At 36.9% G+C, this 17,304-nt stretch overlaps 1 protein-coding gene across 1 annotated transcript in view; it reads left to right on the forward strand.

The window, feature by feature from the left end:
- The window catches only part of FH (fumarate hydratase), a 22,347-nt gene extending 10,593 nt beyond the window's left edge, over positions 1-11,754 (forward strand). The window contains exons 5-10 of the mRNA XM_045391153.2: positions 485-667; positions 3,101-3,266; positions 5,001-5,204; positions 6,665-6,792; positions 8,964-9,117; positions 11,564-11,754. Coding sequence (XP_045247088.2) covers positions 485-667; positions 3,101-3,266; positions 5,001-5,204; positions 6,665-6,792; positions 8,964-9,117; positions 11,564-11,706 — 978 coding nt within the window. The 3' untranslated portion in view covers positions 11,707-11,754. The remainder of the gene's footprint in view (positions 1-484; positions 668-3,100; positions 3,267-5,000; positions 5,205-6,664; positions 6,793-8,963; positions 9,118-11,563) is intronic.
- Positions 11,755-17,304: the final 5,550 nt, after the last annotated feature.

Genomic DNA, 17,304 nt, shown 5'->3' on the forward strand with positions numbered 1-17,304 from the left:
TGGTGATCTACCTCACAGCATTTTTCTAAACGTGATAAATAAAGAGCTGTTTCTGAAAGACTGTATGCACTGTATATTCAGTTATAAGATATATAATTCAATAATTGATGTAATTTGATATAATTACAAGATATTCAACTACATTGAAGTTATTACTGCTCTCTTCAAGTGTAGTTGTTAACTATACTTCTCTGTATTTTGCTGTCATTTATTAGCAGGCAGATATAATACATATTCTATGTAATACATAATACATTCAGTATACTTAATGTGTATAATACAATTCTGAGTATGTGTTAGAAACCAGGATGCTGCTTATTTGATTCTATAATAACTTACCTATGACCTGCCACACATAAATGTAACTGAGCTGGGTTTTGAGTAGTTACTTGGAGAGTTTCTTAATTGAGAAGTTTAATTCAGAAGTTTGTTTTCGTTGCCTCTGATTTAACATTTTATATTTCTTTTGAAAAATTTCCAACAGAGCTCAAATGATACTTTTCCCACAGCAATGCACATTGCTGCTGCAATAGAAGTTCATGAAGTACTGTTACCAGGACTGCAGAAGTTACATGATGCTCTTGATGCCAAATCCAAAGAGTTTGCGCAGATCATCAAGATTGGACGTACTCATACTCAGGATGCTGTTCCACTTACTCTTGGGCAGGTATAGGAGTTTGACTAATTTTATTCAATTTAGAGCTTGGTACAAATGGCCAATGTGTCATCCTTGAAATCTGCCTGGCTTAAAAGGCCAAATTTGTAACCGTCAACTTCAGTGACAGAAGTTGTTCTGTTCAACCAATCAGTAATTTTTATTGACATCCACTTAGAAGAAAAGCAGAGTGTACTGGCTGTAAGTCAGATTCAGTCAGACTGCTCGGGTTCAAATCTTAGCTTTGCCGTGTACAAGCTATGGGACCATAGGAAAGTCATTTAGCCTTTCTGTGCCTCAGTTTTCTGAGCTACAAAATGAGGAAAATAATTTGTCTTTCATAGGATAGTTGTGAAGCTCTAATACATTTATTCATGTAGAGTGCTTAGAAACATGCCTGACACATAGTAAGTACCCGTTTATGTTAGCTACCATCATCACCACCGTCATCATTGTCATCTCCATCAGTATCATTATGGTTTTTCTTTTGTCTTTCTTACCTAAATTAGTAGATTATTTAAAATTTGATCTTAAAGTGATTAAGTAAGGTAGATCTTTTTAAGATGGTTCTGGCCACATGTGAAGGAGATACTACTCTCTTCTCCAAGATATTAGAAAGTATTTTCATGTTTATCAATACCTTAAGGAATATCTAATAGTATATATTGTGAAGGAAATGTAAGGAAATACGGGGAATGACCTTTGTCTTAGTAAACTCACAGTCCAATTGGGGTAGCTTAATTTCCTTATTAGGAAATTAAGGAATGATGAAAACTTGAAATGAGTAATTGAAAAACAAATGATGGGACTGAACTGAACTCACTGGATTAAGTTGCTTCTTAAGGCCGTGTCTCATTTCTCTTTGCGTCATCAGTACTTAGGACCATGCATAATTTCTAAGGAGGAACAGTATGTGTGTTTTGCAACTTTTGAATATTCCTCAGGTTTCTAATTTTAACCTTTTTTTGGTGTTGAAAACCACAGTACTAAATACCATTTGGGCCATGACTCAACCTCCTGTGTAAAATCATCATTCTTCCTGTTATGACAAAAAGTTATATTTTTCTGTTTGACTTTATCAGAAGCATTTATACTTGCTTTTATTGGGATTGTAAGTTCATGCATTGTTCCCCATCAAAGTGTATTTTATAAGTGAATCTATTGTGTTCATGTGTGTGAGTGTGTGTGTGTACACACAGTTATGTGTTGCTTAACAAAGGGGGTATGTTCTGAAAAATACATTCTTAGGCGATTTCATAGTCGTGTGAACATCACAGAGTATACTCACACAAACCTAGATGGTAGGGCCTTCTATACACCTAGGCTATATGGTATAGCCTTTTCCTCCTGCGCTACAAACCTGTGCAGCATGTTACTGCATTGGATACAATAGGCAATCATAACACAATGGTCAGTATTTGTGTATCTAAACATATCTAAATGTAGAAAAGGTACAGTAAAAATATGGTTTTATAATCTTAGGGTACCACTGTTTATGTGATCTTTCTTTGGCTGAAACATCATTATGTGGTGCATGACTGTATATGAGTGATGTTATATCAGATGCATCAGGTCTACCTATAAAGAGTTATATCTTTTGAAATGTTATCTTTAGAACAGCATGAAATCCTAGGACTTATGGTTTTTTAGTGTTTTCAGGCAGGAAAAAAGGATAGATTTAGTGTAACCATATATCTTGGCTTGCCCAGTTAACTCCCAGTTTATGCCTTTTGTTTCTGCATAACTATTAATAGAGCCCTTTCTGTGTTCAAAACATAAATTCTATAGTTGTCTTAATTAAGGCATGTCATAATTTGGGAACCAGTGCCGACACTGGCACATTGATGCTATGATTTGACTCTACTGTTACCTCCTATTCTTTTTGGAAGGTCTTTGAATGCAAACTGTTACCTTCCTGTGCTATTCAGTGAGTCCTTAGCTTCCCAAGTCTCTGTAGAATGTCTTCATATTTCCTGTAAGGTTGATACACTGAAATTGTCTAGAGAGTATTTCTATGTTTGCATTTTTTGGGGGGAAATGAGTTACTATTTTTTCTTCTACCAAAGTTGTCTGAGACATCCCCCAAAAATAAGAAATGACTTCATTTTCTTTAGTAGACTGCAAGTAAACCAATAATTTAGTGTAGTAAAGTTGTTCTTTTTAAAGTGTATTTCCTGTGCTGTTTTTCTTTGCTTTCTATTAAAAGACTAGATTATAATAAATAGGCTGCATGTTATCAGTGGCATTGTTGTTCCTTACGGTTCTACAAACCCTCATCCTTTCCTATACTTTGCTCATCATAAGATTTGAAGTAGTATAAATAAAACTTGATTAGCTTGTAATTTAGTATTCTGAAAGGTATTTTTAAAAATTTCTATTTAATGCAGTTAGAGTAACTTGTAAGCTATTAGGAATTACTTATTCTTACCTTAATTTTCTTTTCAGGAATTTAGTGGTTATGTTCAACAAGTAAAATATGCAGTGACAAGAATAAAAGCTGCCATGCCAAGAATCTATGAGCTCGCAGCTGGAGGCACTGCTGTTGGTACAGGTTTAAATACTAGAATTGGCTTTGCAGAAAAGGTTGCTGCAAAAGTGGCTGCACTTACAGGTTAGTGATCACGTGAATTATTTCTCATTTTCGTTTCTCATTATACTTGGTCTCTATATTTTCTGAGTGTTCCTGTCTTGAATTCTTGTGAATTTAAAGATAGAAATAATATTTTTCCATCAAACATGTGTTTCAATTCTGTTTCTGAAGTTATAATGTTAATTCTTTGGCTTTTAAAAAATGTTCCTTATAGAAGTGTATACAGCATGCCATTAAAATCTACCAGTGTTAGCTTTTTTTACTAGTTTTCAATTAGTTTCCCTTTGAAGTTTTGAATAGCAGTTTTCAAAATAGACAGAAAAAACTGAGTGTTGAGTAAGCTATTTGAATAGTAAATATATTGTAGACAGACTTCTTTTTTTTCTTATGTCATGCTGTGATAATTCTTTGAATTATTGACCTTTTTGAACCATGTCTTTTCTTTAGTAGAGAGAGTACTATACTTTAGATAATGATAACTATTATTAGGGCCAAGTTGTCATCTTCAGAAAACTCTTATTAAGATGCAGATGTTACCAGAGAGTTAGGGTAGAGATAATTATACACTGCACGTGATAGTTTACCAGCTGATTTGTCTTTAAAGCAAATTTTAATAGAAGAGAACTCTACTTTTAGGGTTTGGCAAATGTAGATTTATAAAATTTTTAACATGGGGATTATTAACTGAGAACATCTAACTCATTTTAGCACCCTGTTTTTACAGGGGATCTTGTGGGCTCCTGGCTAGTGAAGAGGATAAAGCACAGTAAAGTGGACAAAAAAACTTTTAAAAATTGTACTAGGGGCCGGACATGGTAGCTCACACCTGTAATCCTAGGACTTTGGGAGGCCAAGGTGGGCAGATCACTTGAGGTCAGGAGTTCGAGACCAGCCTGGCCAACATGGCGAAACCCTGTCTCTAGTAAAAATAAAAAAAAATTAGCCGGGCATGTTCGCGGGCACCTGTAATCCCAGCTACTCGGGAGGCTGAGGCAGGAGACTCGCTTAAACCGTACAGGAGGAGGTTGCAATGAACCAAGATTGTACCACTGCACTCCAGCCTGGGTAACAGAGGAAGACTCTGTCTCAAAAAAAAACAAAAGTGTTAGGAAAGGAGTATGGAATAAACTAGAATGAATTCCCACATACTTTTTATCTTAAGCATGGTCAGGCATCATATACATGTGTTTGCAGTAGGATTGTGTTTTTTTTTTTCAGTACATTTATTGTGCTTGTTATTTAATCTTTTAAATGTAGTGCCTGGCCAAGCACAGTGGAATTACACACCTATAATTCCAGCACTTCAGGAGACCAAGGTGGGAAGATCACTTGAGCCTAGGAGTTTGAGACTAGCCTAGGCAGCGTGGCGAAACCCCATCTCTGCTAAAAATTAAAGAATTAGCTGGGCGTGGTGCTATGCATCTGTAGTCTTAGCTACTCTGGAGGCTGAGGTGGGAGGATTGCCTGAGCCTTGGAGGTTGAGGCTGCAGTGAGCTGTGACTGAGCCACACTGCACTCCAGCCTGGGCAACAGAGTGAGACTCTGTCTGAAAAAACTTAAAAAATGTAATACCAGATTCTTTCTACTCCTTTAGGACTTTTTTAAAAATGTAGACAAAATTTGAGTCTTAAGTAAACATTTTTTTCTGAAGTAAAATTTTTATTTTTTCATTATTGGAACTTTCTGTTTAACTTGCTAACAGTAGAAAAATGTTTAACTTGTTCACCCATATAGGATATTTTTTCTTTTCTTTAGGCTTGCCTTTTGTCACTGCTCCAAATAAATTTGAAGCTCTGGCTGCTCATGATGCTCTGGTTGAGCTCAGTGGAGCCATGAACACTACTGCCTGCAGTCTGATGAAGATAGCAAATGATATTCGTTTTCTGGGCTCTGGTCCTCGGTCAGGTCTGGGAGAACTGATCTTGCCTGAAAATGAACCAGGAAGCAGTATCATGCCAGGTAATCACATAGCTAGTAAATGTTGGAGCTAGAACTTGACTAGATCCTAGGCATTCTTAGCTATGGAACATGTCTCTTTTTGTTTAAAGTTATCCCAAAGCTGGATACGCAAGGCATGCTGTTTCAGCATGTCTGTGGTCCTCTGATCAGGACTTCTGGCCACATCACCTAACAAGATAGGAAAAAAGAATCTGACTTAGCAGCAAGTAGTTTGAATCCCACATTCAAACAGGCTGTTAAAGTGATCAGCATGGATTGAATAAAAAGAAGTCATACCAAACTTATCTTATTTCATTTTTTGCATTGCGTTATGTGCTTGTTAGATATAGCAAGTGACACAACAGTGTATGTCTGGATTTCAGCAAGTCATTTGATAGATTCGCATGATAGTCATTGATTCCAGTGGAGAAGCGTGGGCAGTGCTGGCAGATGAATGTAGCTGGGTGAACAGTGACATTTCAGAAGTGACTAATGAAGTGACTTTAGTCTAGAAGAATATATTGGTAACAAGCTGAAGGGCTCTGCCCTTCAACACTTTACTGGTGACTGAGGGTGAAGGAAGAGAATAAATGCTAATCATATTAGCAGTTAAAAGAGTTGAGACAGCAGTACTATGGATGACAGAACTGAGTGCCATAAAGGCCATTGTAGCTTGGGCTAAAACTGACAATGTGACTTTTAATAGTGAGAAGGAAAGGCCTGACTCTAGATTTTTATAAAAATTATGGATCTGTAGAATAAGAAGAGATGAAATTTTGTTTTAAAGTACTTCATGTTGAAAAATGACATAAGGGTTTAGTTGATTGCAAATCCAAGGTGATTGCCAAAAGAAAGAGACATGGGGAGTCACAGATAAAGGAAGTAATCTGCCCAATAATCTTTGCAGTGTGTTAGCTTGCACTGGTCAGAGGAATCTGGGTTGATTCAAACTGGGAGCTTGTCCAGAGTATGAGCAGGGAAGTGGGGTTCCGGAGACTCATGTGATAAATAGGGAAATTGTAGCTTAGCCTCGCCTTTCCCTAGGAAGCCTCCCAAGTGTTAGTGAAGGGTTGCTTTTATAAGTGTTCTGATAGCAGCATGTACTTCTCTGTATTTACCCCCCATAATTGCCAGCTCTTCCTCCCTAGCCTCCAAGTTCTGCGAGGGCAGGGCCTGCATGTTTCTTATTCACTGTAGTGTATTGAATGTCTGGCTCCATAAATACATATAGAATGAATGAAAATCATGAAGGCGGAGAACTATATTTAATATGTAGTTGTGGCTTCTCGTTAGCCATTGAATGATTCAGTTTGTGGCTACCCATCCTGCTTTCCCTGGTTGGTTTGTTTCATTTAATTACACTGATGGTTGGGCCTTGCTTTATTGTATATCTTACTTTATTTAATGAAATTAGATTTCTTTATTCCCTGATTATTTGCGTAAATTCTAGTCTTACTCTGTCATTGTTGGTTTTCTTGAAGGCAAGGTGAACCCTACTCAGTGTGAAGCAATGACCATGGTTGCAGCCCAAGTCATGGGGAACCATGTTGCTGTCACTGTCGGAGGCAGCAATGGACATTTTGAGTTGAATGTTTTCAAGCCAATGATGGTAAGCTTTAAATCTGATTTTTAATGTGTTTTGACCAATGTGTTTTAATGTGTTTGGCTTATTATCTTGGTTTTGTATTTCATAAAGACTTCTAGTGATTCCACATTGGGTAGTTGGGTGACATAAGTAGCAGTTGGAAGTCAAGCGTTTATTAAGTTACCAGAATAACCCTAGATATTAGAAATTAGTTGATTTTTAACCTAAGCGATTTGATGTTTTTTTTTAATAGCCCCAATTTAAGAAAAATAAAACGCCTCCCTATATGCCTGTCTCCTTCTCATGTTGCTGCTTTCTTCTTTCAAATTCAGTCTTCTTAAAAGGATAACACTACTCACTTTCATTTATGCTATAGTCACCACAGCCCAGCATAGCCGCTCCACGCTTGAATTATTCTTCCAGTCATTGGTGACTACCTCAGTCCAGCTGGCATTGCACAGTTAGTTCTTCCTTTACTAATAGTTGATGTTGACTGTCCCTCCTTGAAACATTCTTCATCCCTGGTTTCTGGAACGTTTTTTCACCAGTTCTCTTTCTGCTCCCTGTCAGACTTTCTTTCATTGTTTGGCTTTACCTTTCCACATACTTGAAAACATTGTGTCCACCCAAACTGTTCTTTTTCTTTCATCTTTACAAAGATCATAGATGCATCACGTCATTTCTCATGCAGTTTCCTCAGCTTCAGATAGTGGAGCTGTTGCCATCATTTAGAGTCTTTCATCTGGACAAAGTGTTACAGCTAAAGTTTATTAGGGGCTTACTTTCTCTTGGAATATGTTGTAAATTCTAATTTTAATTTGATAAGAATACACAAATGACAAATATTGAGTATATTTAATATATTCACTAAATGTTTATTGAGTACCACTTTCTATCAGGCACTGTACTGGATACATAATAGAGATAGAGCAATGAACAAGACAGATTTCTTGCCCTCATGGAATGTGTGTTCTAGTGATAAATAAAAACGCAGGCCACACTTTGGGAGGCCGAGACAGGCAGATCACGAGGTCAGGAGATCGAGACCCTCCTGGCTAACACGGTGAAACCCCGTCTCTACTAAAAAATACAAAAAACTAACTGGACGAGGTGACGGGCGCCTGTAGTCCCAGCTACTTGGGAGGCTGAGGCAGGAGAATGGCGTAAACCCGGGAGGCAGAACTTGCAGTGAGCTGAGATCCGGCCACTGCACTCCAGCGTGGGCGACAGAGCGAGACTCTGTCTCAAAAAAAAAAAAAAACGCAGGCCAAAGCAGAATTCAGACTTAATTTTGCTCTCAGGTCAGATTCCAAACAGTTAACACCGGATACCCAGCATTTATAGGTGCATAACAATAAATGCCTTGTTAATCTTTGTAAAAATTTATTTTTAATATAAAATAAGGATAATCAATATTTGCCTTATTATAAGGTCATTAGTAGCAAATTAAAACTTAGATTATTGTGTCTTAGCATCCATTGTTGGAAGTCTAGTTTTCAGACTGTGGAGTTTTAGACCAGAGGATATTAGGATGTGGATATATCTTAATAAAAAATATTGGAAATGTTGCCAAAAACAAAAAAAAAAGGTCGAAACAAACTAATTGATTTTATACTGTTTTTTTTTTTTTTTAACATTATATGAAAAGTTATTTTACAGTGACTGGAGTGTTTGTTTGGTTAAAGCATAGAAAACCTGGAATTTTGGTGATTATTAGATTATGCCCTAACATTACTAATTGCCTCACACTCATGCTGAACTTTCGAACCTCTGCATCTTTGCTGCTCTTCCTTCTACGTGAAAGATTCTTTTTCCTTCTCTGGCCAAGTCCTCTCCATAAAACAGGATTTCACCAGTTCCAACAACTGGAGTTAATTTCTCGTTCTCTATGTTCTCTAACACTTCAGACCTCTGTTTTAAATACTTGCTATGGGCTATTTTGTGTTTTAGTCATTTTGTATTTATGTCTTTTTCACCTTTTTTAGATTTCTGTGCCTTCAAATGTTCATACTTTCTTTCACATTTGTTTCCTTGGGTATAGTGCCTTAAAATTTGTAAGAGTTCTATATGTTTATTGAATTGTGTATTTACTATCAACCAGCAAATAATATGTTATTGGATAAAAAACATGTTGCCTTAGTAATGTTTCTCTCTCTCTCTCTCTCTCTCTCTCACACACTCTCACTCACTCAAAGATTAAAAATGTGTTACACTCAGCCAGGCTGCTGGGGGATGCTTCAGTTTCCTTTACAGAAAACTGCGTGGTGGGAATCCAGGCCAATACAGAAAGGATCAACAAGCTGATGAATGAGTCTCTAATGTTGGTGACAGCTCTCAATCCTCATATAGGTAAGTGTTTAAGGAATAATAATATCATTTTGAATGCAAAATTAAAAAGCTGAAACATTTTTAAGAGACAAGTGGATCAATGTTTGAGAACAGCAAATTTCTTTTAATATGGTTTTAGTAAAATCTTAAAATATTTGAAATTGTGTGGAAAGATACTATATGACTTGTATGGTGTCATAGTTCTTTCAAAACTTGATCTATTATGCCTCATTTTATTTGAAATATATTGAGAAGTAGTAGTTCAAACTTATTTTAATTTTAATGGAATTCAGATGCCAAATATTCTATGCAGACCCTTGGGGAAGGTTATTTGTAAGACCTTCAGTGGGTAATGTCACTAGGTGGCACTGCTGATTAGCAATATTGAATGAACTCATTTTTCTACCTTCCCTAGATCTCTGCAATGCTTTAAATTTGTTGTTTTATTCAATTCAGAAATGGAAAGTTACAATTAAAAGAAAAAGTTTATGTATTCATTGCTTATAGTGAAAGGGAGGGAGGAAAATGCAAATATTTTGTCTAAAACCATGCTATTATATCATAAGCCTTTTTTGGAACTATAAATATTTCATTATGTAGAATCAAACATACAGATTTGGGTAGTAGACTGACCATAGAGATCCCCATTAAATAAACTATTTTCACTTTCGTAGATTTTGAGGCATTATGTTGCATTATATTATGATGTGTTAAAAGCCTTTTTCTCATTCCTCTTTTCTGCTAAGCAGAGGTTAATATATTTTCTGACTTTCTATTATAGAACAAGTTATGATTCACTTATTTGGCATAATATGGCTACTGCTTCTATAATCTTGAACTTTCAAGGCAAATTTTATATTCCTGGTTTCACATCAAGCTATAATTTCAGTGTTTTAAAATTAGAGCTCACTTGACTCTTTTAGGTAGCTCTGAGCCCAGTATGATATCGGTTTTTTGGTATGGTATTGAGATTGGTAATAATGTTTGATCCATTTAAAATTATGATACATCAGCTACATCTGGAAAAACCCAAAGGGTAACCCAGGGGCTCGTGTGAGCAGTTTTCATCAGATCTTTACTTCAGAACGTGTTGCCAAAACTTTTAAATTAGAGGTGTCTCCTAAAGTTGAATGACTGGTAAATCTTTCTTGGAATCAACTTATTGTGGCATAAAAAGAATTGTTAGAGGCCATATGAGAATGAGATGGGTCAACACCACGTCACTAGTTGACTTGGTGTGAGCCTTACAACCCTCTGAATCATGGGTTCCTTATATTCTCATTATGTACCAAGCTGGTTGTTAATAATGTCTTGTTGGACTTGACCACAGAAATGCTTAGACTTTAAAGCTATTATTAAAATAAAAGTACTGGATATATATTGATCACAAGAGTTTAACCTGTAAATTCTTTCTCAAAGCATTTCTGCTTTAAGAAAGATGCCCTTTTCAGTAAATGGCATCAATAAATGCTCTTTCAGATCAGTAAATGCCCTTTTCAACATATTTAGCATTCACAAATTCAGTTAAGTAATAAAAGTAACTATGCCCATACTTTCTTTTATAGCTGGTTAATAATTATGTATTGACACATGCCATCTTGTTGATGATCTGTACTGCCTCAGCAAGCTTCTTCCTTTTGGTCATATTTCTCTGATCTTGTTTTTTTTTTTTCTCTCCCTCATTGGTTTCATTTTTATTCCTGCTTTTTCTTCTTGACTTAAAATATGTATATATTAAGACAAGACAGCTTGCAGAACTGGCCTGCCCCCACTTTTATTAATTTGAAAAGCAAATAACTCTGAAGTAAAGAGTATGCTTGTGATCTTTTATGCAGTCTGTATTTCTGCCCAGACTCCCTATTTGTGTTCCTGTAACGTCTGGGAGGAGGCCAGGGGATAGAAGCCATTGCAGTGGAGAGCCATGTAGAGAAGAGCCATTGGAAGCAGCTCTGGAAACGCCTCTCCCCAGGCCCTGCCTGCCCTTGCCTCACTGCGAGGACTTCTCCCCTCTCAGAGCCACTCACCACAGTTGCCAGATGTGCAGTGCTGTATTTTCTGCTGGACTAGAGCATTTAGTTTGTTAATGTTTCTTTAGAAAGATAATTGTTTCTAGTTAAATATGTTGTTTGAAAAATATACCCAGATGTATATTTTTATGTCTTGGTGCTATAATTTCTACTTTTTTCCCCTTATATATCTAAGTTAGTGGAAAATTTCAACTTAGGAACAAATCTGTTGGAGAAAGTGAGGCATGTTTAAGTGTTTATCTCTTAAGAAAAGTAAATGTTCAATTCTATATAAAAATGATTATTGAGATAATCACTGTTAACTATTTTTAAAAACAAAAAAATGTCATTTAAGAGGCCCATATAGCATCAATATCAAGTAAACAATTATGTCACCTTCTGCTTTAGAAAACCAAATGTCACTACTAACCCATATGTCATCTTTTTATTTTTTTCTTCAGGGTATGACAAGGCAGCAAAGATTGCTAAGACAGCACACAAAAATGGATCAACCTTAAAGGAAACTGCTATTGAACTTGGCTATCTCACAGCAGAGCAGTTTGACGAATGGGTAAAACCTAAGGACATGCTGGGTCCAAAGTGATTTAAATAAATTTATAATGAAAATAAACATGTATACAATTTAAAAAAACAGACTCCCATTTCTTAAAAATGGATAAGTTTGAAAGGAGACTGCTATTGAACGTAAGTATCTCTGGCAGAGCAATTTGATCAGTGTATAAAACCCTGGGATGTGCTAGGTCCAAGGTGGATTAAACAAGTGTAAAATAAAATACATTTATAAAATAAGGAAAACAGACTTAAATTTTCTCCTATGTTAATTGGCTTGTATTACAGTTGAATCTATGATATTTGTGCATGTTGTCTTTATGACTTCATAAGTTACCAATTTCTAAAGGGTTTCAATTTTGGGGGTTATTGGTGGTTTAAAAAATTGCCCGATTATATCTTATCTCATTCCCAAACCATGTCCTTAGCCACCTTTGTTTTCCTTTGATTTGGTGACCAAGCCCTTCTGAGTGGGGATGTATATGTGTGTGTGTGTGTGTGTGTGTGTGTGTGTGTATAATAGGATAGGTTAAGAAAATTGGTACATACCTATCCCGTGTGTTAAAACACACACATCTATCCCTCCAACCTTATTTCTGTTACCACAGAGAGACCAGATCAAGGCCAGGCATGGTGGCTCAGGGACACTGACTTTGGGAGACTGCGCTTTGGGAAACTGAGGCAGAAAGATCACTTGAGCCTAGGAGTTTGAGACCAGCCTGGACAACATAGTGAGATCCCTGTCTCTACAAAAAATAAAACAAAAATTAGCCAGGCTTGGTAGTGTACGCCTGTAATCCCAGCTACTCAGGAGGCTAAGGTGGTAGGATTCCTTGAGCCCAGGAAGTCGAGGCTGCAGTGAGCCAAGATCGCACCACTACACTCCAGCCTGGGTGACAGAATGAGACCCTGTCTCAAAAGAAAAAAACAACAAAAAGACATTGGGTTAAGAATTATAGGACAAGGGTTAGAAAGATAAAGGGAAGATTGGAAAGAAAGGAAAGATGTCCTGAAAGTGCGTCTTGTTCATCATCTCAAGTGCTGAGATTTTTTAGCAGAAATTCATTTGAAACAACCTTAGGGGATTTTGAATTAGCAGTTATAGGGAGTTGCAGAATAGGGTGACCCAAATCCAAAGCTAAGGAACGTATTTAAAATAGAACCAACCTCTACTATGCAGGGAGTTGGAACAGGCATTTGGTTTATTTTTTCTTCTTCCTCATATAATAAGTAACAGGATCATAAGAGAAACTCTCATTAACTAAAACATCTCATCTATAAGTAGTAGTCTATCAGGTACATTTTTAAAAAAATAGGATACTTACCCCTAATATTCTTGGAAAATCAGCCACATTAACACCAGCTCCTCTGTCTTAGTTTGAAGTAGTTGCTTTATATAGAATTTAAAAGTAATTTAAAAAGTTCTAGAAACATTGTGATGAAAGATGAAATTTATATGTTTCTGATTTCTTAAGCGTGAATGGTCACTATTAAAAGGCGGTTCAAACTTTGAAAACTGAACTATAGAGAACCTATAGGATCTACTTTTTAGCTCGTGCAATACTGTCTCTGCCAGTGTTTTTCAGAGGGTGATGCGATGATGCTTGTGTAGCTTTAAAACAAAGCATGCTTTCCCTTGGCCCATTCTGTTTGTTTTTTTAAAAAAGATTTTTATTGGAAAATAAAATCAGCTAGATTGAATAGCAGTGCCTGGACCCCAACAACCAAACTGGCATCTGATCTGTAGTTGTGAAACAATGTATCCACTATGATGCTGAATGTTTTGCCTTAGCAGGCATTCTCAGTCTAAATAGGCTGTCATTTGAGGGTCACTAGAGACACAATGACTTATGTAATAAAGATTACAGCAGATCAAGTTCCTAGCCTCAGACGGTCTTTGCACAGCTGTCTGATATATCCCAGCATATTATAGGCTATCATGGAATCCTTTGAGTTGGCAATCATCTTTGTGTGATGTTAGTGAAGTGAAACTGCTTTATGATGCAATCTAAATAAGGCTTTTAGAATTCCCTGCTGGAGGGTTGTACCAAAAGTCAACTTCCATGTTTTTCACTAGGGGCAATTTTGTCTCCCAGGGGACATTTGGCAATGTCTGGAGACATGTTTGGTTGTCATCGCAGAGGAGGGAGGTGCTACTGGCTCTAATTGGGCAGAAGCCAGAGATGCCACTAAACGTTAATGCACAGGAGAGCCCCTCACCACCCCGCCCACAGCAAAGACTTTTCTGGCTCAAGGTGTCAATAAAGCCAAGATTGAGAAACTTAAAACCAAAAAGTATGTCTCTGTAAATGCTTGCCATTCAGTTAGGCTTCACTACTTGTAGGGAGAATAGGGACAAGGGGAGTGTGCTGGGGTTGCTGTGACTTTATTCATTGAAATTCTAAGGTGTCTTAGAGATGAGCAAGAGCAAGAAAGTGAAATATTAGCTGATCATGGTGCTCATGTCTTAGAATGACTTATTCCCAGCAAGGTGTCCAAAGATGTGTGCCAGATAAACTCCATGGGGGTCAACGCCTTGCAAAAATGTCACACTAAAGATGGAGACAAAAATAATTCACCGATCCCTATAAGCAAACCTGAAGGACCGGGGGCTTTCTTAAGCAGACAGATTTCAAATGGGGAAAGTCCTGGGACTTATGAATGAACTGGTTGGTCTGGGACTACACCCAGCTCAACACAAGCAGCAGGGAATTCATAGAAAGCCACCAGCCTAATTTACTCTTTCTTTTAATGGTTCAATTTCGTAAAAACAAATAATATATATATATATACACAAAATTTTTTGAGAATATTTCATTCTCAAGATTATGCATGGCTATGTTTTACTTTTCTTCCTCCTCAGTGGTCTTTGCAGCAGAAAAAAATCTGGGAGAGACAAATGTAATAATAGAAAAGGGGTGGTATTATAAAGACAAGATTAAAGCTGTTAAAGTGAATTATTTTTCTTTTTGGAGTAAATTTATTGAATTGACCACGCAGCAATTAATTTTTGAGCAATTGACCTAGAGCTTCCACATGCAATCTGGGTCAGGAGAAAGAAACTGCTGATTGTCATCTGCCATTTATGACGTTAAGAAGCAGAGCGCTGAGATCATGTGTGTCAAGCCAGGTCGGTGAGAGACCTTTGTTTTGGTATCATCTGATCATCCCGGAGATACCTGCTGAGATTTCACCTTGCTCTTCAGGGCTTTCCCCAAAAGACTAACAGTGGGTTCCCAGCCACAGCCCAGAGTATTTTCACTTTTTCCATAAAACTGCCTACAATCTTCTTTAAGTTGCATTTATGGTTAATAAATGTAAAATGTTGATATTTCCAATGAACTGTGTTCTACAGAGTTCTACAATATTTTTCACTGGGCAATTAGTCTCTACAGTTGCTGATGTCCCTGAAAACCTCAGAGAAAATTCTACTAAATGAAAGATACTTCCAATACCATTTTTTTGTACTGAAATGTATAAATAATACTCTCTTTTTGCTTCCACTCAGACTAACTTAATTTGATGATTAAAAAAAAAAAAAACCCAGCACTTGTCAAATAAAATGTTCCTATTTATGGTTAATTTGCCATATTGAGATGCTGCAAAATCGTAGGGCTTCTCAAGTGATTTATTCCAATAGAGAATACAAATTTGTACAACATTATAAGTCAGAATTTCATCAGATAATTTTTTTCAAATGTAGAGATTTTTCTTTTTTTTCCTTCCTTATTGTATTTTTCTTTTTTTATTATACTTTAAGTTCTAGGGTACATGTGCATAACGTGCAGGTTTGTTACATATGTATACTTGTGCTATGTTGGTGTGCTGTACCCATGAACTTGTCAGCACCCATCAACTCGTCATTTACATCAGGTATAACTCCCAGTGCAATCCCTCCCCCCGCCCCCCACCTTAATAGGCCCTGGTGTGTGATGTTCCCCTTCCCGAGTCCAAGTGATCTCATTGTTCAGTTCCCACCTATGAGTGAGAACATGCGGTGTTTGGTTTTCTGTTCTTGCGATAGTTTGCTGAGAATGATGGTTTCCAGCTGCATCCATGTCCCTACAAAGGGCACAACTCATCCTTTTTTATGGCTGCATAGTATTCCATGGTGTATATGTGCCACATTTTCTTAATCCAGTCTGTCACTGAAGGACATTTGGGTTGATTCCAAGTCTTTGCTATTGTGAATAGTGCCGCAATAAACATACGTGTGCATGTGTCTTTATAGCAGCATGATTTATAATCCTTTGAGTATATACCCAGTAATGGGATGGCTGGGTCATATGGTACTTCTAGTTCTAGATCCTTGAGGAATCGCCATACTGTTTTCCATAATGGTTGAACTAGTTTACAATCCCACCAACAGTGTAAAAGTGTTCCTGTTTCTCCACATCCTCTCCAGCACCTGTTGTTTCCTGACTTTTTAATGATTGCCATTCTAACTGGTGTGAGATGGTATCTCACTGTGGTTTTGATTTGCATTTCTCTGATGGCCAGTGATGATGAGCATTTTTTCATGTGAAAATACTAAGACCCTACTGGAGAGAAAACTGGTGCTTTTTGTTGTTATTTTTAGAGACAAAGTCTCCCTCTGTCACCCAGGTTGGAGTGCAGTGGCGTGATCATGGCTCACTGCAGCCTCCAACTCCTGGGCTCAGGCAACCCTCTCACCTCAACCTGGAGATAATTATTTTTGAAATTAGCTCTTCAGTAGCACTATTTAGAGCACCACTAATGTGATAAACCCAATTTTTTGGTCAATAAAAGTTTCCAAAATTATACAACTTGAATTATTTTATTCTTTTTTTATTCAAAGGCTTCAAGTTTGGATGATAAATTATATAGTTAAGTAATATAACTATAATTCTCTTGAAGAATTATATAGACACATTTTTTCATGTGTCTGTTGGCTGTATGAATGTCCTCTTTTGAGAAATGTCTGTTCATATCCTTTGCCCAATTTTTGATGTTTGTTTTTTTCTTCTAAATTTGTTTGAGTTCTTTGTAGGTTCTGGATATTAGCCCTTTGACTGATGAATAGATTGCAGACATTTTCTCCAATTCTGTAGGTTGCCTGTTCACTCTGATGGTAGTTTCTTTTGCTGTGCAGAAGCTCTTTAGTTTAATTAGATCCCATTTGTCAATTTTGGCTTTTGTTGCCATTGCTTTTGGTGTTTTAGACATGAAGTCCTTGCCCATGCCTATGTCCTGAATGGTATTACCTAGGTTTTTTTCTAGGGTTTTTATGGTATTAGGTCTAACATTTAAGTCTCTAATCCATCTTGAATTAATTTTCGTATAAGGAGTAAGGAAAGGATCCAGTTTCAGCTTTCTACTTATGACTAGCCAATTTTCCCAGCACCATTTATTAAATAGGGAATCCTTTCTCCATTTCTTGTTTTTCTCAGGTTTATCAAAGATCAGATGGCTGTAGATGTGTGGTATTATTTCTGAGGACTCTGTTCTGTTCCATTGGTCTATATCTCTGTTTTGGTACCAGTACCAAAAGGCTGTTTTGGTTACTGTAGCCTTGTAGTATAGTTTGAAGTCAGGTAGCATGATGCCTCCAGCTTTGTTCTTTTGACTTAGGATTGTCTTGGAGATGCGGGCTCTTTTTTGGTTCCATATG

This window comes from Macaca fascicularis, chromosome 1 (genome assembly GCF_037993035.2).
Source record: "Macaca fascicularis isolate 582-1 chromosome 1, T2T-MFA8v1.1".
Classification (NCBI taxonomy): Eukaryota; Metazoa; Chordata; class Mammalia; order Primates; family Cercopithecidae; genus Macaca; species Macaca fascicularis.